Raw genomic sequence first — 25,987 nt, forward strand, 5'->3', positions numbered from 1 at the left:
ATGGCTCTCTGCAGCAATTTCATGATGACTGAAAAAGGTAGAAAATTGTATAGAAGTCCCGGGGACCAACAGTGCATCAGAGCCTCCCTGGGTGACTCCTGCTAGCAGGGGAATAGAGCAAAGAACTTGCTGCATTTCATGTTCATTGGAGACAGAGATACTGCATCAAGGACGCCTCCAATGGCTGAAAATTTGGTCTGCTACAAGGGGATTAAGTAACTACTCATGAGGGAGCAGAATGAATTTCCTCAGGCTGTCCACTAAAATGTTAGATTTCCCCGGGATGTGCATTGCAGCCAGAAAACATGAAGATATCACCCACTGCCATACTCTCATGGCCTCTCAACACAAGAGGTAAGATCTGGTTCCTCCCTGCTTGTTGATATACCAGTCAACAGCCATGTTATCCATCTGAATAGAAATTACATCCAAAGGAAGAATGTCCTGAAAGGCCTGCAATGTTAGAAGGACCACTCATCTCCAGTTTACGGATGTGTAGACCAGCCTCTAGAGAAGTCCACATGTTCTGGACTTTATTTGCCCCCACCCTGATAGGGAAGCATCCATAGTCAAGAGACCTGTGGGACAGGAAGAATAAAGGGGTGACTCTCGAAGAATAGGGGTTAAGTCAACCACCAACAAATATGCTGTCTGCAGATGTTTGAGAATGATCTGATGTGCATTGATTAGACCTGTTCAGTACAATGGTCCATCAGGCATCAATGAATTACTCTCATGTAAAACCTAGCTCAACAGACTAGAGTAATGCAGGCAGCCACAGAACCTAGAAGGCTGAGAACTTACTTGGCCAGTGATTCTTTTCGTGAAAGAACTTGCTGCGCCTGAGAATGTAGGGGCAAAATGCGTGACTGGGGAAGCTTCACAGCAAGTGTTGTTGTGTCTATATGGGCTCCAATAAATTCCAGAGACTAGGTCACCTAAAGCTGAACTTCTTCAGATCTATAAACAGGTGGAACAAACAATCCCTGGCAAGTAGGAGTAGGTCCCTGGATGGGGCGGTTATGTGCCAGTCATCTAGATAAGAAAACACTCAATTTCTGCAGTTATAGGTGAGCTGCTACTACTGCTATATACTTGATGAACACCCGGGAGACTGTGATGAGACCAAAGGACAGAGCTCTGAAATGGTAATGACTGTCACCCTGCCAGAAGTGAAGATACTTCCTGGACTGCTTGTTCACTTTGATATGGTAGCACGTATTCTGAAGATCTATAGAACATATCCAGTCATTCTTCTTCAGTAGAGGAAGCAGTGACTGAACCGTTATCTGGAATTTGGTTCAATGTTCAGTTGACTTAGGTCTCCTCTTTTCTTTGCTGCCAAAAAAAAAAAATCTTGTGTGTTCTAGATCCTCTTTGGTCTAGAAGGACCTCTTGGATGACTTGATTTTTTTTTAAGCTTATCTATTTCTAAAGGTGCAAATTCACTTTCTGAGGGTGGGACATTGGGAATTTTCTTTTGAAGTGGGGGAGGAGAGTGGAATGGGATGAGGTAGCCTCTGGTTATTATTCTCTGCACCCATTTGTCTTGAGTGATGGACATCCATATCATGGGAATGCAGAGACAAGTGCCCCCCTGACTTCCTCCAGACAGTTAGGCAACCTTTCAGGAGCACTGGAAGAGCTTCTCAGAGAACGGACTCCGAAGCTCCGATTCTGAGGACCACCTCCATCTCTCAGGCAACATTCACTGTTTGAGTTTCCCCCTCTGCCATGGAGAGCTCTGGCTCCAGCAGTGTCCGAAAAAAATCCCTGAGATTTTCTGAACCACATTCGCTTTTCCGCCTTCTGGTTCCAGGAGGAAGTCCACTGGGAAGTAGAGAATTTGATTCCCTACAGCAGACAGATATTCACCTTCCTGTTCACTCCTGGAGATAGTTTCTTTAACCTTTGGACCAAACAGGGTTGATCCATTATAACGGATATTAATAAAGGACGTCAAAGTGCAAAACGAAATTGCAAAGCCGCATAAATTCATGCCTCCCAATTATAAAACCTGTGCCAGCTGCTCTAGATGCCTCTTCTGTGGCATTAAATAAGAGTTGCATAAAAGTATTGGAAAGGGATAGGAGGGTAGCCATCTGAGAATCAAGGATTTTCTTCTGATCCACAGATAAGGTCCCTGGGAGAAAAGTGGAGATTTCTTTAACCAAATCTCTCTGAAGGAGTGCAAAATGTGCCAAACAGTTAAGTGCTCTCATTGACAAGGTAGATAAGGTATAAACATGCTTCCCAAACCTGTCCAAGGCTTGAGATTCCCTATTTGGTGGATGGACACAGACCCTCCCCTCTGCAAGTTCCTTTTTGGAGACCACTGCCACCACCACACAATTCACTGCCAGGCCCTTGCTCCAATGTGGATGATCCTTGTCCGTCTGCCTGGGGATAGACTCAAATGTATCATGCTCCTTCTACATCTGGGATGAGACAAGTCTACCATCTCATCTGCAGGAGGCATGACCCAAGCAGTAAATGGACCAGAACCAAAAGCCTCAATAAAGACCAATTCCTCTGACGATATCTGGGAAGATCAACCACCTTTCTAAATAGTTCAAGGATCTCTCCAAATGAGATGGGTGGCTCTGGGGGAACCTTCTCTTTCCTTGAAATCAGTATCAGTGGTCTGGAGAGTCAAAGTGCCACCTTTTACACTTGAGCTTCCTTGCTCCCTCACCCATGGATTGTTCAGGAGAGGACTCAGAAACATACAGTCTCAATAGGCAGACTGGGTTAAAGGTTCATGGTAACTGGCTGCCCCTATGGGACTACATGACCAGGATACAGAGCCTGACAAATCCTATGGGGGAGGGTTGGATCCAAACTAATGGGTTATCTGGCTCCCGGTAGCCCTCGGTCGGACAGGATACCAAAGGTAAGTAAAAATGACATCGGTTGTAAAGGACGTCAGGGCGTCCGATGTCACGTCCTCAGTCTTTCTTGCCATAACAGTCAGCAGCCCCCAGAAAAATAAGGCTTAAACCAAAAACAAATTTGGCAAATAACAAATTCAGCCTGTACCTCAGGAAAAGAGAATAGGAAAAGACCAAAAAAGGGGGAAGGAGGAGGGAAACCAGGACTGCAACAGTGAATACACTCGAACATCTACATTTATGGTAAGTGTACACAACTGTACTATGTTCATCGTGTTTCACTGTTGCAGTCCTAACTAATGGGTTGATCACCAAAGCCCAGAGAAAAAGGGGAGAGGAACCAACAGCATCAAGGGTTGGAGATAATGCCCCCTGCAACACAGCAGTGGCAAACCCTGCCCTGGCTCTGGAAAACAGAGGCAAATTATAATGTTCTGTGAAAGTATGAACAGAAGATCATGTGGCAGCCTGCTAAATGTCTTTAGTAGGGACACCCCTTAGAAAGGCTGCAGTAGTTGAGTGGGTCCTAACCCTTTGAGGAGTAGCTTTGCCATGAAAAGAATAACAAAAAGAAATGCAATGTGCAATCCATTTAGAAATGCTTTGCTTAGAAATAGTCATGCCCTGGGCTCCAGGGCCAAAACTGACCAACAACTGTGCTGTTTTCCAAAGGTCTTCAGTCCTGTCCAGGTAAAACCTGAGCTGTCTGTGCACATCAAGAGAATGTAGGATCCTTTCACGTTTATTTTGAGGATTAGGAAAGAAGGTAGGAAGGTGTATGGACTGATTAAGAGTCAGACTAGAAACCACCTTAGAAATAAAGGAGGGATTAGTTCTCAGAGAGACTCTATCTGCATGGAAAATAAGAAAAGGCTCCACTGCCATCAAGGCTTGCAGCTCCAAAACCCTCCTTGCTGAAGTTATAGCCAAGAGGAATGCAGTCTTCCAAGAGAGAAACTTTAAATCTGCAGAGGCAGCTGGCTCAAAAGGAGGAAGAGCGTGTTTCTCTAGAACAAAATTAAGATCCCAGGCTGGAGTATGTGCTCTTCTGGGAGGTTTTAAGTTGCAAGCACCTCTGAGAAACATTTTCATCAGGGGATGAGAGAAAATGGGTTGTTCAAGAGAACAATGAGCAGAAATGGCTGAAGCATGGATCTTGATAGAGGAAAAAGAAAGACCACCCTGAAGCAAATCAGCCAGGTATTCCAGGATCAGAGGAAGTGTAGGCTGAGAAGCAGATTCCCCTCTAGCCTGCATCCACTAAGAGAACCTTTCCCATTTGCCAGTGTAGGACTTCCTAGTGCTAGGCCTCCTGGCCTCCCTCAGCACGTCAACCACCTGTTGGGAAAGGGAGGAAGAAAGGGAAGGAGTCATACAATGAGCCATGCTGCCAAATGGAGAGACTGAAGATGAGAATGTAGAATGTTTCCCCTTTCCTGAACCAAAAGATCTGGCTTCAGTGGAAGATGCCAAGGAGGAAAATGGGAGAGACTGCGAAGCAGCAGATACCAATGCTGCCTGGGCCAGTCCGGAGCTATGAGAATAGTCCTGGGTTGTTCATCCCTGATCTTCACTAATACTCTGGGAAGAGGAGGGAAGGCGTACACTGATAGCAACGTCCAAGGGAAGGACAGAGCATCCACTTTCCATGCTCTGCTGTGAAGCTGTCTGGTGCAAAAGAGAGGTAGAACATGGTTGTCTGGGGAGGAGAAAAGATTCACCTGAGGCATGCCCCAACATTAAATGATGCTGTAAAAGACTGCTCTGTTCAGCTGCCACTCATGAGGATACAGGGTTTGCCTGCTCAACTGGTCTGCCAAAACACTGAGCCTTCCTGGAAGAAACTGAGCTAGGAGATGCAGGTCCAGGGATGCTGCCATGGACCAAAGATTCATGCTTTGTCTGCACAGGGGGTAAGAGTGTGTCCCTTCCTGCTTGTTGATGTACCACATGACTGCGGTGTTGTCTGTTCTGACAAGTAAAGTCCCTGGAGAAAGAAGATGCTTGAAAGCTAGTAAGGCCTGCTGAACTGCCATTAACTCTTTTAGATTTATGTGCAGGTGCATCTGCTGGGCATTCCAATGTCCCTGTATGCATCTGCCATCCAGGTGTGCTCCCCAGGCGTAGTCCGATGCATCTGTAGTCAGAACTTGAGTGGCAGGAGGTCTTCGAAAAGGCATGCCTTTGTTTTGTAGACAGGCTGTTGCCCACCACAGAAACTCCATCTGCAGAGATGGAAGCAGAGGAATCATCATAACCAGGTCCTCTGTGTGTAGTTCTTGAGACACCATTGCAATTTCCTCATATGCAGTCTTGCATATGGAATTATGAGACTACAAGATGCCATGAATCCCAGAGCTTGCAGGTATTTCCTTGCAGGGAGCTGGGACAGGCTTGCCAAGTCCTTGAAGTAAACTGAAAGAGTTCTCTGCTTCTCCTTGGAGATATATCATCTGGATGGCTGTGTTCAGACTCACTCCCAGAAATGTTATCTCCTTGGATGGTACCATTTTTGATTTTTCCTCGTTGAGAGTGTAACCCAGGGAAGAGAGGAGAGTCTTTACGAATTCCAGATCCTTTAATAGCTGTTCCTGAGAACTTGCTTATATCAGTTAGTCGTCCAAGTATGGGTAAATCTGAATTTTCTTCTGCATGCAAAAAGCAATGACTGGGGCCAGGCAGTCTGTGAAGACTCTGGGATCAGTAGATAAGCCAAAGGGCCACGCAGAGAATTGATAATGTTGCTTTCCCACTCTGAAACAAAGATACTGCCTGCAACTTTCCCTAATAGGGATGAGTAGATAAGCCTCCGAGATCCAAGGTTACCAGCCAGGAATCCTTTTCTAGCAGTGGTAGCAACTGATGCAGAGTGAGCATTTTGAACTTTGGAATTACTAGAAAAGAGTTCAGAATGGAAAGATCTAGGATAGGACGCCAGGTGCCTTCTTTTTCTTGGAACTAGGAAAAGCCTGGAATAAAAAACCTGGCCTACCTGCTGAGCAGGAACTGATTCTATTGCTCCCACATGAGACAAAGACAAAATTTGTTTTCTACTTCTGCCCTTTGGTTTGGAGAAACGTCCGGGAATCCCTTGGGAGCTGGAAAGGTGTGGAAAGAAAACTTGTGCCCTAGGGACACAGTTCTGAGCACCCATTTGTCATCTGTGATAGTGGCCCAGACATCTGCAAAAAGGGCTAACCTTCCCCCTAAAGGACTCTCCAGGCAAGCAAGAACAGGCAGAAGTTGTAAAAAGTCATTGAGTGTGTTTTGACTGAGATGCAGGCATGGAACTTCCCCCCTTAGAAGTGGAAGCCTGCCAATGCCTAGACCTTTGAGGGGTAGCTGCCTGCCCCCTAGAAGATTTGTAACCTCGAGTCCTGGAACTGTCTGCTGGTATCAGGAAAGGTCCAACTCTTGGAAGGGTAATTCCTGCTAAAGCGAGGGGGTTGCACTTCCAGAAAATCCTTAACCGTTTGCATGGACTTGGCCTTATCCTTCATCTTCTTAAGTACCTCCTCTGCTTTGCTGCCAAAAAGACTGTCTTTATGCAAAGGTACATCCAAAAGCTTAGCCTTGACAGGTTCTGGAAGAGGCTGTTCTCTGAGCCAAGCATGCCTTCTAATAACAGATCCAGTAGCCGTAGCCCTGCTGGAGGCTTCAAGGATGTCAAAACCACAATGCAAATAATGCTTATTGACCAGACTGGTGGAATTCAGTAAATCCTGCATGTCTTTACTCTCTGCCAAAAGAGGTAAACTTGCTATCCTAGACTTAATAGCCTCCAAGGTGTGCTGCTGGTACTTCAGCATATGAAAAAGACAATTGGTAGCCCTAATGGCTAGGGTGGCAGAGGTATAAACTTTCTTGCCCCACCTATCTAAGTTCCTAGATTCCCGGTCAGAGGGAACAGGATTCCTTGTAACAGTGGCCTTAACTCCTTTAGAGCCATGAGAAATAACCTCTGGATCTGCCAACGGGTTCCTGAAAAGAAACAGATGAGAATCAGGGACTCTGTAGTACCAGTTAGGTTTCCTGGGAGCAGGAGGAACCGAATTTGGAGTCAAGGAATTTTCCAGAAAAACATCATCAACCACTTCCAACACAGGGGGACTAGCAAGAGGCTTATGCTGAGGTAAATCCAGAAACTCCCTAATCAGTTTCTTAGATTGTGGATAATCCTGACTTTCCCAATTAAAATGTTCCCTGAGGGTATTTAAAGTATCACCAAAAGAGAAATCCTCTGGAGGAGAGGCTGAAGGAATGGACTCCTCTGCATCTGAATCCTCAAAAGAAGAAAAAGCCTAAGAAAATTCCTCTTCATCAGCAGAAACAATCAGAACCTGAACAGAACAAAACCATAAGAGAAACATCCCTACTCCTTTTAGGAGGAGGAGACTGAGAACCCGTAATAACGGTCAACAAATCATTAGCCATTTTAACCATTTGGGATTGAGGAGAACGAGAAGAAACTGGAGCCTGCCTTTTCACAGGCTTATGAATGGAAGATTTACCTGCAAGCCTGAAGGACTCGGGAGGCCTGGCAACCACCGAAGGAAGAAGTTTGCTGACAGAACGCAAAACGGAGGCCTCGGACACTGGAGTCAGCTTAGCGGTTCCGGCTCCAGCAGAAGAGGCGACCATTAACAGGTTGGAAGGCAAAATGGAGGCCGAAGGCCCAAGGGACTCAAACTCAATCAAGGCCTGCGGTTGTACACCTGCGGACTGCAGGGACTGCAAAGGTGTCTCACTAGCTACCGCCTGACTGACGACCAACTTAACATCATCCGAGGGCTTAGCTTTCTGAGACCTGTCGCGGTCCTTATCCTTACGTTTCTTTGGAATATCCGAAGCCTGAAGACCGGTGGACGCCATATCAACGAACTTAGGCCAAACTCCAAAATGCCTAGCCAAAATCTTAGCCGATGACAGATAGTACACGGATTAAAGAAGGCACAGAGATCACAATTGGGAACGCCGTGGTCAAGGCTTAAACAAATAATGCAATAGGAATGAAAATCTCGATGGGGAATCTGCTTTCCACAGGTAAGGCAATTATTAACTTTTTCTGACATTCGTTAAGGCAAGAAAAGAGGATCCCCAACGGGGTTACTTAGCTGTAGTAGACTTCAACTCTTGTAGTCGGAAACCAACAAAGATAAACTGCCGACCGGCACTTGTGCATGAAAAGGTTCTGCTTCGGGCTCCGCGGCAAGGAAGAATGAGGAAGTGACGTCGGCTGCCTCCTTTTGTATCGGACACCCTGACGTCCTTTACAACCGATGGTAACCAATGTAATTTTTACTTACCTTTGGTATTCTGGCCAACCGAGGTCTACCAGGAGCCAGATAACCCATTAGTTAGGAATGCAACAGTGAAACACGATGAACATCTGTCAAGCACAGAGTCTCCTAGAGGAAGGAATGTATCAGAAGACCTCTGATCTGAACTTAACCTCAGAGTTGACACAGGCATTACAGCTCCAGGAGTCAGAGTCAAACTCGATAGAGAATTGACCACAGTCTATGACACATGGAGCCTTGGCTCCAAGATAGACCATCACAGGGCTAAAGTAGGATCCAGCGACTGTGTTCTAGGAAGAAATCTCTACTGGATCTAATAGTGGTCGAAGTTGTCAGTACCGTCAACTGGATCTGAATCCATAAGCAGCACCACATTATTCTGTCCACATCTACTTTGGTGAGATTCCTAGAAGATCTTACTGACCTTGAAGATGCTGAAGAAGGGGGCCTGGAATGGTGGACCCATTCCTGAAGATGTGACACCTAAGTCTTGGAGTCACCGGTTTGGGGAAGAACTGAGGAGGAGTTAATTACTGGACCTACCACTATTGGATCAGAGGGTTTAGCCCCTTTTGGAGCGAGTACGGAGGCTCATACTGGATACAGATAATGTCCTCTTGAAGACTTCCTCTGTTTCTCCAGCAACTAAGCAGAAAGAAAAATAAAAACAGCAGAAGGGAAAAAAGGCCCTACTCTTACAGAAAAGGGTAAAGAAGGAGAAGAAACCTTGCAATTCAATGTAGGTGGAATCAGACCACGGAGGATAAGTTTGTTTTTCCTCTTCACCAAAGCTCCTGTCCCAAAGGCCTCACAAACAGCACATGATATGTTGAGGTGTGCCAGACCCAGGCAATACACACACTTGTTGTATGCATCTGAATTAGTCAAATTGTGTGCACAACCAACACATTTTTTGAAACATGAAGGTTTCTAAGACCAAATGAAAAAAAATGTGCCTTTTCTTATAACTAGAAAAAAAATGGACAAGGTTAAGTCCTAATATTGACAACAACCATCACAAAAGAGAAAGCACTATAGTACTTAACTGCTAAAATTTAACCAGAAAGTCCAGAAAAACAAATCAGTACTCACTATACACTAACAGTATTTGGACACTATAAAGATATTACGAAAATATCAAAAAGGCTATACGTATAGAACATATATATATATACATACATACATATACACATACACACACGTGTATATATGTATGTGCGTGCGTGTATGTATGCATGCATATATAGGGGAAGAAGACAGAAGATAAGCTGAGAAGAAAGTGTGTGTGTGTATATATATATATATATATATATATATATATATATATATATATATATATATATATATCTACACACCCACACACACACATACACATACACACATTATAAAATATACAGATAGACAGGCAAAGATAAAGATCTACTTCTATTTACAGAAATCCCACTTGAATAAAATGACAAGATGACGTTGCTGAAATTTTCTTTAAAGAACACCCAGATCACTGTAATTTAACCCTGGGAAACTAGCCACATGACTACCAATGCTTTAAAAAGAAAGCGAAGGAAATCAAATCCACCCAAGTGGGGGGCTCTGCCCCACACTCCCCCATGTGGAGGGCTGCACTCCCACACTCCCTAACTATATACACCAACTCTGAGGTCATACTATAGTGGAGAAAAGGGCAAATTTCACCATGCTGGTCAAGTGGTTAATTTCCAGGAGTTAAATTACAGTGATCCTAGTGTACGTTAAACTAAATTTTCGGCAACGCTGTGTCATTGTTTTGTAGTTAGATTAAGTGGGAATTCGGGAAACAGAAGCAGACCCACAGAAATATATAGATATCTCTATATAAAACTCTAGTCATCTATATATCAAAGATAAGAAGGCAATCTTATTTGAAAACAAATCAGACGATAAAGTCAAAACCTGGAGCACCAGAAAACCTGCCAGCTGCTTAAGAGTGGCAAACAAGATCTGGGGTAGCTCCTGTGGCACAGGAGAATTATAGGTAGGGGAAGGGTTTGATCACCAGATCCAAAGCTTTGAAGCGGCTGATCCGTTGTCAGATCAGAGATCCATATGTAGAGGAATGGACAGAAAGACAACATCAGATCCAGGTTTTACCACCACTGATGTGCAATGATCATGGGGTTATAGAGGTTAGTTTGTTGGTAGACAATTCTGCCAAACTGAAATCTAAATCAATGCATACAATATACAGATTATATGGGAGCCAAACAGTCACTATGTAAAACTAATTTAACTGCTGCATTTATTGGAAAAACTGCAGATGGAATGTTGAGAGTTTTGAGAGACAAATAATTTGAGTGCAAAAATAAATAAATAAATAATTATCAAGATCTAGGGATACAATGTCAAGAGGATATATTTCCAAATGAGCAAGATACCTGATTATTCAGGGAAGAGACAAAAAATTTAGGAAGTGCAAAAGAGGTTGAACTACAACCTTGATAACGGAAACAAGCTGGACAAAAAATTAAGCATAGTGTGAGACAAGATCAAGAAAAATTGAAAATATTTATAAAGACCGAGCATAATAGGAAACCATTTTATATATACATAAAATGTGGAAGGTGCAAACATATACAAAATGATAAACCGTGTAGATTCTAAAACTTTTCAGACACAATAAAAAAAAAGGAATGTCATTTGGCTTTTCCCAGTTAGGGGTCGCCACAGTGGATCACCGGTCCACTATTGATTGGCAGTGGTGTTTTTATGGTGTCGAGTTGCCAGCCCAGAGCCCAACCTTCACAGAAGGCGCGCACACACACACACACACACACACACACACACACACACACACACACACACACACACACACACACACACCTACCTGCATGTCTTTAAAGCTGACTTGACTGCAGGGAGGGCATGCAGACACTACACAGAAGGCGCTTTAGCCGAGAATCGAACCAAAGAACTCTTGCTGTGAGGTGACCATGTTAACCGTTGCATCACCGTGGCCAGATTATAAATACATTTACAAAATCTTATGCAAAACAGTTTGGCTCCAAAAATGGGTGATAAGTTGTCCTAGTGACATCCAGGTAACCTCAGATACTGGAAACAAATTAGATTATACTGAAAAAGAACCATGTAAACTGGATCCAAACAAAGCACAGTGAGGAGATGGAATTAATAATGACATGAGAACACTTCAGCAAGAGCTTACAGAACCATTACATCTATTATTTACTAGGTCATACACATATGGGGAGATTCCTCAAGTTTGGAGAGACAGGCTTATTAAACCTGTCTTTAACAGAAAAGGGAACAGGACAAACCCAGAGTCATATAGACCCTTAGGTCTACTTTCATGTTGTGGAAAAATATCAGAGAAGGAGAAGTTACTCTCAGAATTGGATAGGTTGGGATTAGCATGCATATGTTGAAAATAGATCTATTACCACCTGTAGCATGATGTCCTATAACTGCTATGAATGAAAAATTGTGCTGTGATGTAATTTATATATATTTAACTTCAGCATTTGAGATGCACAAAACAGTGATCATTAAATTAGAAGAACTTGGTACCAATGTTCTCTTGATAAGATGGACAGCTGGCTTGCAAATACAGAACATGGTAAGTATCATACAGCAACTGAACAGGTGAAATTATTGGTTACAGTCAGGGTGTCCCACAGGGCTCTGTCCAAGGCCCTTACTTGTTTAGATTGTATTTTTCATCTGAGGTGTTCTATAGTCTATATGCAGACGAGCTAAAATTGGGTAAACTGATTACATGAGTTACAGATAAGGCAGGTCTGCAAAAGAACTTGCCTAAATTGACCATTTGGGCACAGGAGAATACTATGCTGATAAATGCATTAAAAAAGCATATGAGATTTGGGAGACATTGACTGAAAGGTGAATATTTAATACAGCACCCAGTGATTGAAACTCTGGAATCATTTAAGAACATGGGTACATGGGTAGATCCAGTTTTGCGTTTTTCTAATCATATCAACCAATTGGTTAATGATAGTTATAGAACTCTAGGTTGCAAAAAAAGTCCAGGAAATCAGAAATGATGAAGTCACTGTTTGTTAGTTACATTAGGCCCAAACCTGAGTATGGAATAACAATATGGAAAACTTATAAGAAAACAAACATGAGTAAACTGGAAAAGGGAACAGTGAAAATATACCAAGGGCATCCATGGACATGAAAAATTAAGTTATTATGAAAGACTAAAATATCTGAACTTGTACAGCGTTTCTTACAGATATTTAAGAGGAGATCTAATTCAGTATATCGGACATTTAGAGACAACTACCTCTGAATGTTTGGGGTTATCAAAAATTAGAAGAAAATCATCAGACAACCTATGCAGAAGATTCTATAGCAACGAGAAGGGTACTAATTGGTTCTCTGAGAGCAGCTGATGCATGGAAAAGACTAACAAGTTACATTAAAGCAAGTACTAGTTTAGATATTTTAAGAACAGCCTAGACACTTATGGGAACAACTGTTTTAGTATATTGGAAGGCTAGAAGGGCATTAATGCATGTGCTTGAAATATATGTATGATTAAACGAATTAATATTCTACATTTATAGACACAGGCATTTGGAGATACTTGGGCATATGATTTAATAAAAATGCATACCGTACATGAACATTTACTACAGAATTCTTCCAACATGACTCAGTTATAACAAAATACATTTAGACAGACATACACCTACTACCAAGATGGACACACCTGGGTAAAAATCTCATGATGATGTCTCCATCTCCAGTGGCTGCTGCTCCTCCTGCCGTGCTGTCGGCATAGGCTCCAGCTCCTACTATAGGAGAATCACCTACACGTCTGCAAGAAAGGATAAAAGTACTCAAGCACTTACCTTACCTATTAAAGTAAACCACATGTTGTCATGGCACCACATCTACTTTTTTCAATATACAGTTAACAGTTTGTAGTCCAAATTGCTAATTTTCCTAATCATATTTATATACTACATAACATGAAATTTTAAGGTCCTCAAAACTTTTTATTAATTGAAAAAAATAATTAAGTGTAGTAGGCACATATTTGCATTTCATTCATAGAAAGGTGTGTATCTTGCCTCACAATGTATGACAAGATTCAAAATCACTGCACACAAAGGTAACAGTTAAGCAAGACATAGGAGCATCTAACAACTTCTTGGCTGCATTTACATACAATCATCATAGTTACAGACTTATGCAAAATTTACACATCTGCTTTATAGTTTAGTGGCAGTTAAAACTGGTCTACTGGATCAGTCAAGCTTCTCAATTGATCAATACACAAAGGTGTGATATGCCACAACACAACATCCACAAAAAAGTCTACACAGACTAGTTTCATGGCAGAAAGTCAACTTCACTTCAAGGAAACACTCTCACACATTCTGCATTTATACTTAAGCAAACTGCAGTGCATTTTAGACATCTTAAAACTACATAGACAAAGAAACAGAAGTGCAAGGACAACAAATAATTATGCTTCTCAAATATATTGTTCCAAGGGTGTGACTGACATACAGGATGAAAGTCTTGCAGATATTACATATCAAGGCTTGGCTATCCAAGCTTACATTCGGGGTTCCATTCAATCATTTGACATACTTCAATCTGATTTTCTATTACTGCAAAAAACAGTTAACTGCATACAAAATAGTACAAACACAAAAAAATATAAAAAATGGCATTCTTCAAAAATTAACATGGTTAAATATTTTAACTAGACATATAAAGATGTAACACTGAAAGTAGAATAAATAAAACATTAACATTATTTGCGATGTTGCTTGTGGGTCCAAAAGGCAGTATTAATTATCAAATGAATAATAATGCAAGTAAACTGGTAACGGAGAAAATGAGAAACCATTATTCTTCAGAAAGCTCAAACATACCCAAACAAAAGAGACCGCCGAGGCAAAAACATACGAGCACTCCACAGCCCACCACACCACACATAGTCCACAAACCTGTATCTCAGCCACTAAGGCCTAACCACAAACCCAACATACTAGTCATAGGAGACTCCATTGTGAAACACACAGATGTGCCCCTCACCAGGCTGGATAAGAAGAAAGTCACTGTTAGTTGTTTGTCAGGTGCCAGACTCCGTCAAATCACACACGCAGTTAAGCCTCTCAATAACCGGTACTGCTATGACTCTGTAATAGTCCATTTGGTATGAATGAGTTGAGACGTACCTCCCTAGACTACATGAAGAGTGATATGATCAAGCTCACTGAATGTGTCCTAGGTAGGTATGTCCCTAGCCTTAAGCAGCACTCTGCCGTCACCCAAAATGATGCCTCAATACAAACAGAAAATGACTGACTTTAACAACTGGCTTAGTTTCTGATGTCATTCCAAGGGGATCCCGTACCTGACAGCCTGGGAAGACATGATCGACAGACCACAATGCTTTGCCAGAGATGGCCTGCATCTGTCTCCCTTGGGATTCAGGCTTCTGGCAAAGGCTCTTGCCTCCCCCATAGTGCCTTTTTTAGGCAATGCATTGAGGTTAACTGCCAACATGAAAATTTCATCAAAATGCAAATTAAAGATCATGCTGCTAAACTGCACTCACTGCAAACATTCTTAACCCTGGAAGATACTGACATTTGTGCAGTCACAGAAACCTGGTTCAGAGCTACATAGAGCACCCCAGCCATACAAGGTTTTTCATCCCATAATACATTCAGACCTTAAACCATGGGCAGCAAAGCAAAAAGAGGTTCAATTTCAATATATAATAAAGACATACACACCTCCACGCTGGTCAAACAGTATGACACACAGGAGACACTCCAGGTGTAGTTAACCATTAACAAGCCCACTATTCAAATCATAGCTAGCTACAGGCCCCCAACTTTGACTCAAGATGCCCACTCCACCTATCTGGACCTCTTGGGATCTATCAAGAGTCAACCCTCTACTCTGATCCTGGGTGACTAACTATCCAACCACAGAATGGAACAACTACTCAAGCCAAAACACAAAATGTCCAGAGATTCCTTGATTTCATCAATGCAAATGCCTTGGACCATCTGGTCAACACTCCCACAACAGGTGATAATATCTGGGACTTTGTATTAACCAACATGAGTAACCACTGGAGCATCCCTACAGTGCCATCCTCCCTGATAAGATCCAACCACAAAGTGGTCACTTTTGAATTCACCATCTCCCCCAACCTTCCCCCCACTTCCTACGGTCAAACATAAAAACTTCTCCAAAGTCAATTACAACCTCCTGAGGGAAGGGATGCACAGTTTCACAGCCCCCTCCCCTTCCATAGGAACTGGCAGAAATGTCCAAATCTACACCAAAGTACTATACGAGAATTTATATAGTTGTATGGCATCAGGAATACCCGGCAAGACAAAATCCTCCTCCTCAAGGAAGAGTAAACGTGTCTGGTGAACACCTGCAATAAATAAACTCTAAAATAAAAAGGAACAAATTGCTGTCCAGGACCAAGAAGGAGCAGGTGCCTAATTGGAAGCAATCTCTCCTTATCCTGAACAAGCAAATAATAAGCCCACTAGTGAAAGCCTCCAAAGCAAACTTCGAGTCCAAACTGTCCACATCTATTAAAGACAATCATAAGGCCCTCTACACATGTCCACAATCTCAAAAGAAGCACTCAACTGCTCAGAACTGGAGGTCAAGGACACTACATACACAAATGCAGTAGATCTAGCCAACCTGCTGGCAGACAGATTCAGCGAAAACATCACCCCTCTGCCCCCCCCCCCCCCCATCAGTAAATCAGGACATCTCCAGCCACCTGCTCTCCTTCCCTTATCTCTAGGGAGCAAGTCATCACTGCCATCTCAAAGGCAAAAAATACAGCCTCCATGGGACCGGATAACATCCCGGGCTGCATCCTACATGAACTCAGGCAGGAACTTGCAACACCATTAGGCACCCCATTCAACCAAAGTCTGAGCACCGGCTTCATCCCAGCCTAGTGGAGGATAGTCACTGTCATCCCTTTGCACAAGGTGGAGCATCTGCTGATCCAGGAAAATACAGACCCGTCAGCCTAACTAGTCTGATCTGCAAGGCCATGGAAAGGATTATCACAGACCTCACTAATGAGGATACTGGCAACCTCCAAACAGTCAATTCCACACAGTTTGGTTTCATCAAGGGGAGGTCATGCCTGTTAAATTTGGTTGACTTCTTTGAGACAGTCACCAAAGCCATGGACAAGGGGCAGATGGTGCACACTGTTTCCCTTGACCTAGCTAAAGCCTTCGATAATATTTCCCACTCGGGTTTAATACCACTCTCTCAACTAGGCATCAATCTGTATGTTACTAGATGGGTAGCAAACTGGCTCACTGATAGAACCTGCCTAGTCAAAATAGGGGAAGCCACCACAAGCAGTACACCTGTAAAGAACAGTATACCCCAGGAACTGGTCTTGGGGCCTCTGTTGTTTGGGATACACTTTTCTGAGGTGCAGGCAAAAATCAGTGGGCTATGGCTGACCAAGTTTGCAGAGGACTGCAAGCTGGGTGTTGTCATCAGTTCCCCTAGTGAAGTGGACATCCTCCAAGACAGTCTCACCCAAACAAATGACTGGTGCCAGAAACATGACCTCAAACTGAATTCCAAAAAATGCATCACCATCCCCTTTGGGGAAGAGTGACATCCCCATAAATTATCACATTAATAACAAGGTCCTAAGCATGCAATCAGTTGTGAGGGACTTGAGCACCCAGGTTGATAGCAAACTGATTTTTGACCACCATATTGCCTCCGTTGTATGGAACGTTTTCTAAATGGCCCACCTCATTAGGAAATGTACCTCATTCAGGGACAAGGAGGTCATAACATCCCTGTATTCTTCCCTTATAAGACCCCATTATTGAGTACAATGCTCCTTTTGGCATGTACCTCACAAAGCACATGTAGCAGCTGGAGAGCTCACAGAGGTTCCTCAACAGGAGGATCCACAACATAGGACTCAGAAGTAGCTTCTAGAATATGACCCTTTCCAAAAAGCCACTGATGAAGCCAAGGCCTTGTAGAGTGGGCCTTGACCTTGTCTGGAATACTTTTGTTATAATGAGTATAACAAAAGGTAAGGACCTTAAACAACCATTTGAAAATACAACTGTTTTGACAAAGACTGCCCCTTTTTACCTTCACAAGAAATGAACAATTTATCCAAAAATCTGAAAGATTTAGTTCTATCAAGATAGTGCTGGAGTTGTCTGTGGATGTCCAAGGCATGACGGATCCTTTCTCCCTCAGTTTTAGGTTCAGGAAAGAGAATGGGGAAATGGATAATTTGGCTTAAAGTAAACTTGGATACCAATAATTGGTACAAATCAAGCAAGTGATAGCTTCTTTAACACAAAATTAAGATCCCAAGGAAGGGCCACCATTTTTCTTTGAGGCCTCTTATGAAATATCTTTCAAGAACATTTTGACACGATACTGCACTGAAAGACAAGAAGGTCATAGGATAGTAACTCACAAAAATATTATAGAACCACAGAACAGCTAATCTTGAATGGTAATGGTTACGCTGTTGGCACCAACTAGGAAAACTTTTCCATTTACTAACATAAGACATTAGAGTAGCAGGCTTTCTTGCCAACATTAGTACTTCAGTAAACAGGTACCTAAAAGGAATTAAGACCTTAACATCCAGGAATTCAACTGAGGTGGACTGATGTTGGGGTGCATCAAATACCTGTTCTTGTGTGAGCAGATTCAGTCTTCCAAAAGAAAGGCGAGCCATGGTTGTCTGGGCCAGAAGGGAGTAACCACAATCATCTTGGGGGATTCCTTTTGAATCTGCAGGAGTACCCTGGATATTAGTGGAAATGGCTGAAAAGCATACAGGAACATTCTTTTCCAAAGAAACAAAAGGCATCTGTTTTTTTCAGGCCTTCTTGCATGGAGTGCTGGAACAGAATCTTGCCAGTTGATCATTCATAGAGGTGGCAAGGAGGTTTACTTGAACTACCTACAGATAGAGCAAATATTGCAAGACCTCCAATATAGTTTCCATTTGTGAGGGTCTGTCCTGGTCCAGCTCAGCTCATCTGTCACACAATTTTGCTTAGCCAGAAAGTAGGATGCCTGTACAGTAATATTGTGCTGTGAAGCTATATCCCCAAGTTAACATGGCTAGTCTGCAAAAGGGGTACAGCCTGGTTCCCCCTTGCTTGTTGATGCAGCACACGATTGTGATATCGTCTATAAACGCTTGAATACATCCCGTGGCCAAACGATGGCTCAGAGAGTTGAGTGCCTTGATCAGGGCATCTCTTTGATATTTATGTGTTTGCATCTGTCCGTGGTGTCCCACACCTTGCACTTTTATCCCTCCTGAAATTACTCCCCAAGCAAATTATAAAGTATCTGTGGTGACTGGTTTGGAGTAGATTGGGAGAAAGGGTGACTTGGATTTAAGGATTAGATTGGGAGAAAGGGTGACTTGGATTTAAGGATAACTGTTGTCTGCACCAAAAGATTTCTCTTCTGACAAATCCCAGCACTGGAATTTGAAAAGATAAAGGGTGATGCTGGTACTAGAGATTATAGATACCTCTGCATCTTTCTCAAATGGAGTCTTGCCAGGGATATCGTAAGAATAATTGATGCCAAGAGACCCCAAATCCTGAGGTATTCCCTTGCAACAACCAAATTGAGTGGAAAACAGACACAGATCCAGATAAAAATCTTTTTCCTGTGGAAGAAACACTCTTTGAACCAGTTGACATCCCAGGAACACAATCATGTGTAAAGGAATCAAGAAAGACTTTTGAATGTTCTCTTTGAATCCAATGTTGTGAAAGATCTCTCACCCAAGATATAGTGAAATCTGATACTTTGAAAAAGAATATGCAAAGATAAAATGTGGATACCCTGCAGACTGCAACGAGCTATAACTGGAGCTAGACACTGTGTGGTGGACAGTCTAAAGGGTATGGCAGAGAACTGATAACACGATTCAGACGCACAAAACCTTAAGAAACATCTGCAGTTTGGATGAACAGGGATGTGATGACAAGCATATTTTAAATTCAGTGTTGCTGAGAAACTTGAAAGAGGAAGAAGAGATAACAGGTTGTGAAAGGACATACTTTTTAATATGGACACTATCAAAAACAGTTTTAGGAAAGAGATCCAGAAATGGGCACCAAGTATTTTCTTTCTTTAGCACTAGGGATATCCTTGAATAAAAACCCTTCCCCATCTGGGGAGAAGGGAATGGTTCATTTACTCCTGGGAAGGCATGTGATGAAGAACTGCTGAAACAAATGAGTCTGATGTGGAGGATGAGGAATGAACCCCTGGAAAGGAGGAATTTTCTCCCACTGCTATCTGTAACCTCAATGAATGATTTTCAGAACCCATTTGTTTGAGACTACCTGTTGCCAAAGAGAAAAATGAAGATTCAAATTTTCTGGGGAAAAAAGGGGGCCAGCTTAGCAAGTGGGTTCAAAGACTCTTGAGTATTTATTCAAACTTGTTGGACTATCCTTTGGTATGGGAGGTTTGACACTTCTTTTTGGAACCCATTTGCAATTTCTTTTTAAACATCTATTTACTTGTATTTTGTTGAGACTATTTATTCTGTTTTTGCCACAACTGGACAAAGAGATAGAAACTCTATTGGAAAAGGAAGGCTGAAAAATCTTAAGAGATCATTGGATCAGCTTAAGCCTTTATCACACTTTGTTCACTTCAGCAGCAGACGGCCATGCACTAACTCTCTATCAAAGGGAGAATTTAAAATCTCCTTTTTAACATAATCTAGAAGGCTCTGAGAATGCATCAATGCAAGCCTACTCAAAACGTCACCACTGGTCATAAGTCTTGAAAAGGTGTACACACACACACACACACACACACACACACACACACACACACACACACACACACACACACACGTGAGTAGTGACCTGTGCAACAGAAGAAACTGAGTTATTCAAAGCAGATTTTTTCCTCACAAGAAGAAAAGTACAGTTGTGTACACTTACCATAAATGTAGATGTTTGAGTGTATTCACTGTTGCAGTTATCACATTTGGGTTATCTGCTTGCAGTAGCCCTCAGTCGGCCTGATTATCAAAGTCTTGGGTCCTGCATCAGTTGCGGTCTTGTCTTCCATGATGTCTGGTAGTCAGGGGTATAAAGCATGCAGCCAATGCCATTACATCAGTTTTTCTTGCCCCAGATGTCAGGTGCTCCCATAATGGGAAGCAATTATATACCAGGTTACACCTCCAAAAAAAGCAAACACACCTAAAAGCTTTAAGCATAGTAAGCAAGAATAGAGGTATAGTTAATAGAAGTCAGGGGGCTGGAGGGTAACCAGGACTGCAACAGTGAATACAGTCGAACATCTACATTTATGGTAAGTGTACACAACTGTACTATGTTCTTCGTGTTTCACTGTTGCAGTCATCACATTTGGGTAGATTCCCAAAGCTAAGGATGGGAGGAGGTAATTAGATAGCATTAGGACCAGCTATAAGGCCCTGCAAGACTGCAGTGGCAAAGCCAGCTCTGGATTTAGAAAAAACTGGCAAGTGGTAATGCTTGGTGAAGGTATGTACAGAACTCCAGGTAACAGCTTCTAGGATGTCCCTGGTAGGGACACCTCTGAGAAAGTCTGTAGAGGTAGATGCAGCCCTGGTTGAATGTGGTCTTATCCCATGTGGGGTAGGTTTTCCATGGTGCTTATAGCAGAAATTAATGCAATGGCTTACTCAATTACAAATGGTTTGCTTTGAAATGGCCTTCCCCTCTCCCCCTGCAGCAAATGCAACCAGCAGCTGTTCAGATTTCCTGAGAGGCTTAGTCCTGTCCAAGTAAAATCTAAGTTGTCTGTGCACGTCCAAGTAGTGCAGTATTCATTCCCCTTTGTTCTGTGGATTAAAAAAGAAGGCTGGCAAATGAATGGACTGATTAAGGGCCACACTGGATACCACCTTGGGCATGAAGGAGGGATTGGCTCCTGAGGGACACTCTGTCAGCATGAAAGATGATGAAAGACTTCACTGCCATGAGGGCCTGTAATTCAGACACCCTTCTTGCTGAAGTGATGGCTAGAAGGAAGGCTGTTTTCCAAAAAGGAATTTCAACTCTGCATTTGCAGCTGGCTCAAAGAGAGGTAGAGTGAGATTTTCCAATACAAAGGTAAGGTCCCAGGCTGGAGTAGGGGCTCTCCTGAGTGGTCTTAAGTTTTTGGCCCCTGTGAGGAATTGCTTCAGCAGCGAATGTGAGACGAAATTGCTTCAGCAGTGAATGAGAGAAGAGGGGTGGTTCTGTATTGTAATGAGCTGAAATCGCTGAGGCATGAATTTTGATGGAGGAAAAGGAAAGGCCCTTGTGAAGCATCTCAGTTAAGTATTGAAGAATATGGGGTAAATTGGGTGCAGCTGTGCCCATTCCTTGGGTTTGGCTCCAGGAACAGAATCTTTTCCATTTTTCAGCATAGGATTTTCTAGTACTAGGCCTCCTTGCCTCCAAAATGACATCCATCACTTACTTACTGAGGGATGGTAACGGAGAGATTAGGTAATTAGCCAGGTTGCCAGGTTCAGGGGTTGAAGCTGTGGGTGCAGAATCTGGCCGACAGCAGGGCAGGGGTCTGAGGCATGTGCCATGGTGCCAGCAGTGACACACTGCACAAGAAGGGGTACCAGTGTTGGTGTGGCCAGTCTGGTGCAATCAGTATTGTCCTTGGTTTGTCCTGTTTGATCTTTAGTAGTACCTTGGAGAGGAGAGGCAAAGGAGGAAAGGCATAAACCGATAGGTTTTTCCAGGTGAAGAACAGGGCATCCACTTTCCAAGCTTGCTTGTGGGGAGTCTTTGTGCAGAATTTGTCTAACTGGTCTAACTGGTAGTACTGGAGGGAGGCAAACAGGTCTATCTCTGGGCTCCCCCCATTTGTTTCTCAACATGTTGAATATCTTTGGGTCCAGTTTCCACTCGTGTGGGTCCATGAGATTTCTGCTTAGGTCGTCTGCCAGTGTATTTAGCTTTCCTGGCAAAAACTGAGCCTGTAGATGCACTTGGTAGCTCAAGGCTGTGTTCCACACAGCCATGGCTAATCTGCAGAGGGTTATGAGTGGGTTCCCCCTGCTTGTTTATGTACCACATAACAGTGGTGTTGTCCATCTTTACCAATAATTGTCCTGGAAGAATGCGGTCCTTGAAGGTTGTCAGAGCATTCTGTACAGCTAACATTTCCTTTTGATTGATATGCAGGTTCATTTGATTTGGGTTCCATTTGCCCTGAATGCAATGCCCTACCAAGTGAGCCCCCCATGCATAGTCTGATGCATCTGTTGTTAGGGTTTGGGTGGCAGGGGGTAGAGTGAATGGCAGTCCCTTGTTTTGGTGGCAGGCCTCTGCCCACCTAAGGAACTCTGTCTGTAGACAAGGTATGATAGGAATCATTGATTCTAGATCCTGAGAATGTTGACACCATAGGCTTTTTAGATACCACTGTAGTTTCCTCATATGCAGTCTTGCATATGGAATTAGTAAAATGCAAGAGGCCATGAACCCCATGGCTTGCAGTATTTCCCTTGCAGATAACTGGGTCTTTGTGGTCAGTAGTTTGAAGTAGACTGTCAAATGAACTTGTTTCTCTGGCGTGAGGTAGGCCATCTGGGAAGTTGTATTCAACCTTGCTCCCAGGAATACAATTTGTTGGCAGGGTACAAGCTGTGATTTCTTTTCGTTTATGGAGTACCCCAAAGACATTAGCAATTTCTTTACAAATGCCAGATGATTTAATAGTATGTCCTGGCTTTCTACCTGAATTAGACAATCGTCCAGGTATGGGTATATTTGAATATTTCTTTGCCTGCAAAATGCAATGACTGGAGCTATGCACTTTGGCTTATCTACTGTGCCCAGAGTATTCACAAAGGGCAGTGCAGAGAATTGATAGTGCATGTTGCCTGCTCTGAAGCACAGGTATCTTCTGCAAGATTCCCTTATTGGGATGTGCAGGTAGGCCTTCCTTTAAATCCAGTGTTGCTAACCAGGCATCTTTGCCTAGCATGGGAAGCAGACGATGAAGAGTTAGCATCTTCAATTTTGGGATTACTAAAAATGTGTTTAGGATAGACAGGTCCAGGATAGGACGCCAGGAATTGTCTTTTCTGGGTACCAGGAAAAGTCTTGAGTAGAAACCTTGCCCCCATTCTTCTTCTGGGACAGGTTGAATATCCCTGATGCTCAAAAGAGAGAGAACTTGCTTTTGACCCTCTGCACACTGATATGGGGGTAGGTCTGGCCAACCATTTGGGGTTGGTAAGGCGTGGAAGTGGAATCTGTATCCTTGGGAAACTATATTTAAAACCCATTTGTCCTGGGTAACGAGTTCCCAATTTTTTGCATACAGGGCAATCGTTCTCCCTAAAGGAGCAGTCAGTTGAGCAGGGCTTGGAAGGTTTAAGGGTAAGTCACTGAGACAGTTTACCATAGGGGGAGTCTTACTACTCCCTGCTTTGGAAGTGGAGGCCCCCACTGCTTAGGCCTGTGAGTACCTTGAGACTGAAGCCTGGGTGTTCTGCTGGTTCTGGATTTGGACTGAGAAGGCCTGGAAGAGGCAGGAAAGGACCAATTCTTAGAGGGCCAATGCCTACTAAATCTGTGAGGCTGTATTTGCAGGAAATAGATTTAGCTTTTTCCTCCATCTTTCTAAGTACTTCTTCTGCTTTGTTGCCAAACAGGTGGTCTTGGTTTAAGGGAGCATCCAGTAATTTAGCTTTAACATGATCTGGCAAAGATTGCTCCTTAAGCCAAGCATGCCTTCTAAGTACAGACCCAGTGACAGCAGCCCTGCAAGATGCCTCTAATGAATCAAAACCACATTGCAAAGTATGTTTTCCAACTTGTTCAGTAGAATGCATTAAATCCTGTAAATCTTTATTTTCAGCACAGTCAGGAATCAACATAATTTTCTGTTTAAGCAATCCAATAATATGTTGCTGATACTTTAACATATGAAACTGGCAGTTTAAGGCCCCAATGGCCAAAGTTGCAGAAGTGTATACCTTCTTACCCCATCTATCTAGTGCCCTGGAATCTCTATCAGAGGGGGTAGGATTTTTGGCAGTAGTAGCCTTAATGCCCTTGGGTCCCTGTGAAATGGTCTCAGGATCCACAGTAAGATTTTTAAAGAGGAACTTGTGAGAGCCTGTAATACCTATCAGGTTTTCTGGGAGCAGGAGGTAGAGAGAGTCAGGGGCCAGGCAAGATTCCGAGAAGGCGTCATCTACAATATCCAGTACAGGAGGGATAGCCAAAGACCTGTGTTGAGGCAGGAGTAAGAATTCCCTAAGCCTCTTTTTGGAGTCAGAGTAATCCTGGAAATCCTCTCCAAGAGTATGCAAGGTTTCACCAAAAGAGAAATCCTCTGGAGGGGAAGCAGAGAGAATGGAGTCCACTGCATCAGAATCTTCATAGGCAGATAAGGGCAAATCCTGGTCATCAGAGAAAACAGAAATTTCAGAATCCTGATCAGAAGAATCAGAATGAAAATCAGTCCTAGGTCTCTTAGTTGGGGAAGGGTGGCTTCCCCTGTAATAAGGTCTTCAGCCATTCTTATTTGTTTTTTAGGCATAGGGGCCTGACCATGCGGTCTGGACGTCTGTTTTCTAGGCATGGATAGAGTTTTAAGCCTTGAAGAAGAAGATGGCGTTAGTTTAATATGCAAGTCAGTAGGCCTGAATACACCCTCAGAAGCCGGTGCCTGCACAGCAGCTCCGGACCCATCCAAGGTAGAGACATCCACAGGTTCCACAGTCGAAGCATCTCGCGGCATACCAGACTCCGAATGGGTCTCAGTAGAGGCCTGCGAATCTGAAGTAGCGGGTATCAGGGGCTGCAAAAGCACCTCACTGAGTACCAGCGAACTGGTGACTAGCTTAGGAGAAGCGTCGTTGGCAGCTTTGGACCTATGTGGTCTGTCTGTCTTTATCTTTGTGTTTTTTTGGAATGTCGGTAGTCGGGTGGCTTACCGAAGCCATTTCTGGATAATTGAACAGAGTACCAAAATATTTAGATGTGTAAATGAACCGACGACAAATAGTACGACATTTGAATAAGACACAAAACCGACAGCGAGGTACGTCGTGGTCTGGGCCTAAGCAAGGAATGCAGTACGAATGAAAATCTTTATGAGGCATTTGCTTTCCACAAGAAATACAATTGTTAACTTTTACTGACATTGGTTTAGAGCAAGGAAAAGGATCCCCAATGGGGTACTTAGCTTAGTTGAAGACTTCGGATCTGAAACTCGAAAACGAAAATTTCAGGAGTCGGCCGAATGGCACTTGTGAACTGCTTCTGCTTCGGGCACCGCACGGCAAGAAAGACTGACGTAATGGCATGGGCTGCATGCTTTATACCCCTCACTACCAGACGTCATGGAAGATGAGACAGCAACCGACGCAGGACCCAAGACTTTGATAATCAGGCCGACTGAGGGCTACTGCAAGCAGATAACCCAAATGTAATGACTGCAACAGTGAAACATGAAGAACATCTGCAGATAAAACATTCCTCATACTTTCACAATTTGTCAGAACAAACTAACATATCTGCTATCCTCAGAGTCTCAGTCAGAAATCTAAGGGCAAAATATTTGTCTCTGCATCTTCCTCTTCAGAGTCAGAATCTTGAATCTCTTCAGGAAAAGAGGTCTCCCTCTTTCTTTCACCAGAAACTACTTTACAAGAAGAATCAATAGCCCAATTGAAATCCTAAGACAGATCCAATAAACTACTAC

General features: G+C 43.1%; 1 protein-coding gene across 1 annotated transcript in view; it reads right to left on the minus strand.

Moving 5' to 3' along the window:
• Positions 1-25,987, minus strand: part of AGA (aspartylglucosaminidase) — a 293,146-nt gene that overhangs the window by 124,717 nt on the left and 142,442 nt on the right. The window contains exon 12 of the mRNA XM_044062526.1: positions 12,924-13,031. Coding sequence (XP_043918461.1) covers positions 12,924-13,031 — 108 coding nt within the window. The remainder of the gene's footprint in view (positions 1-12,923; positions 13,032-25,987) is intronic.

The sequence above is a fragment of the Protopterus annectens genome, chromosome 2.part1 (genome assembly GCF_019279795.1).
Source record: "Protopterus annectens isolate FY-2018-M chromosome 2.part1, PAN1.0, whole genome shotgun sequence".
NCBI lineage: Eukaryota > Metazoa > Chordata > Ceratodontiformes > Protopteridae > Protopterus > Protopterus annectens.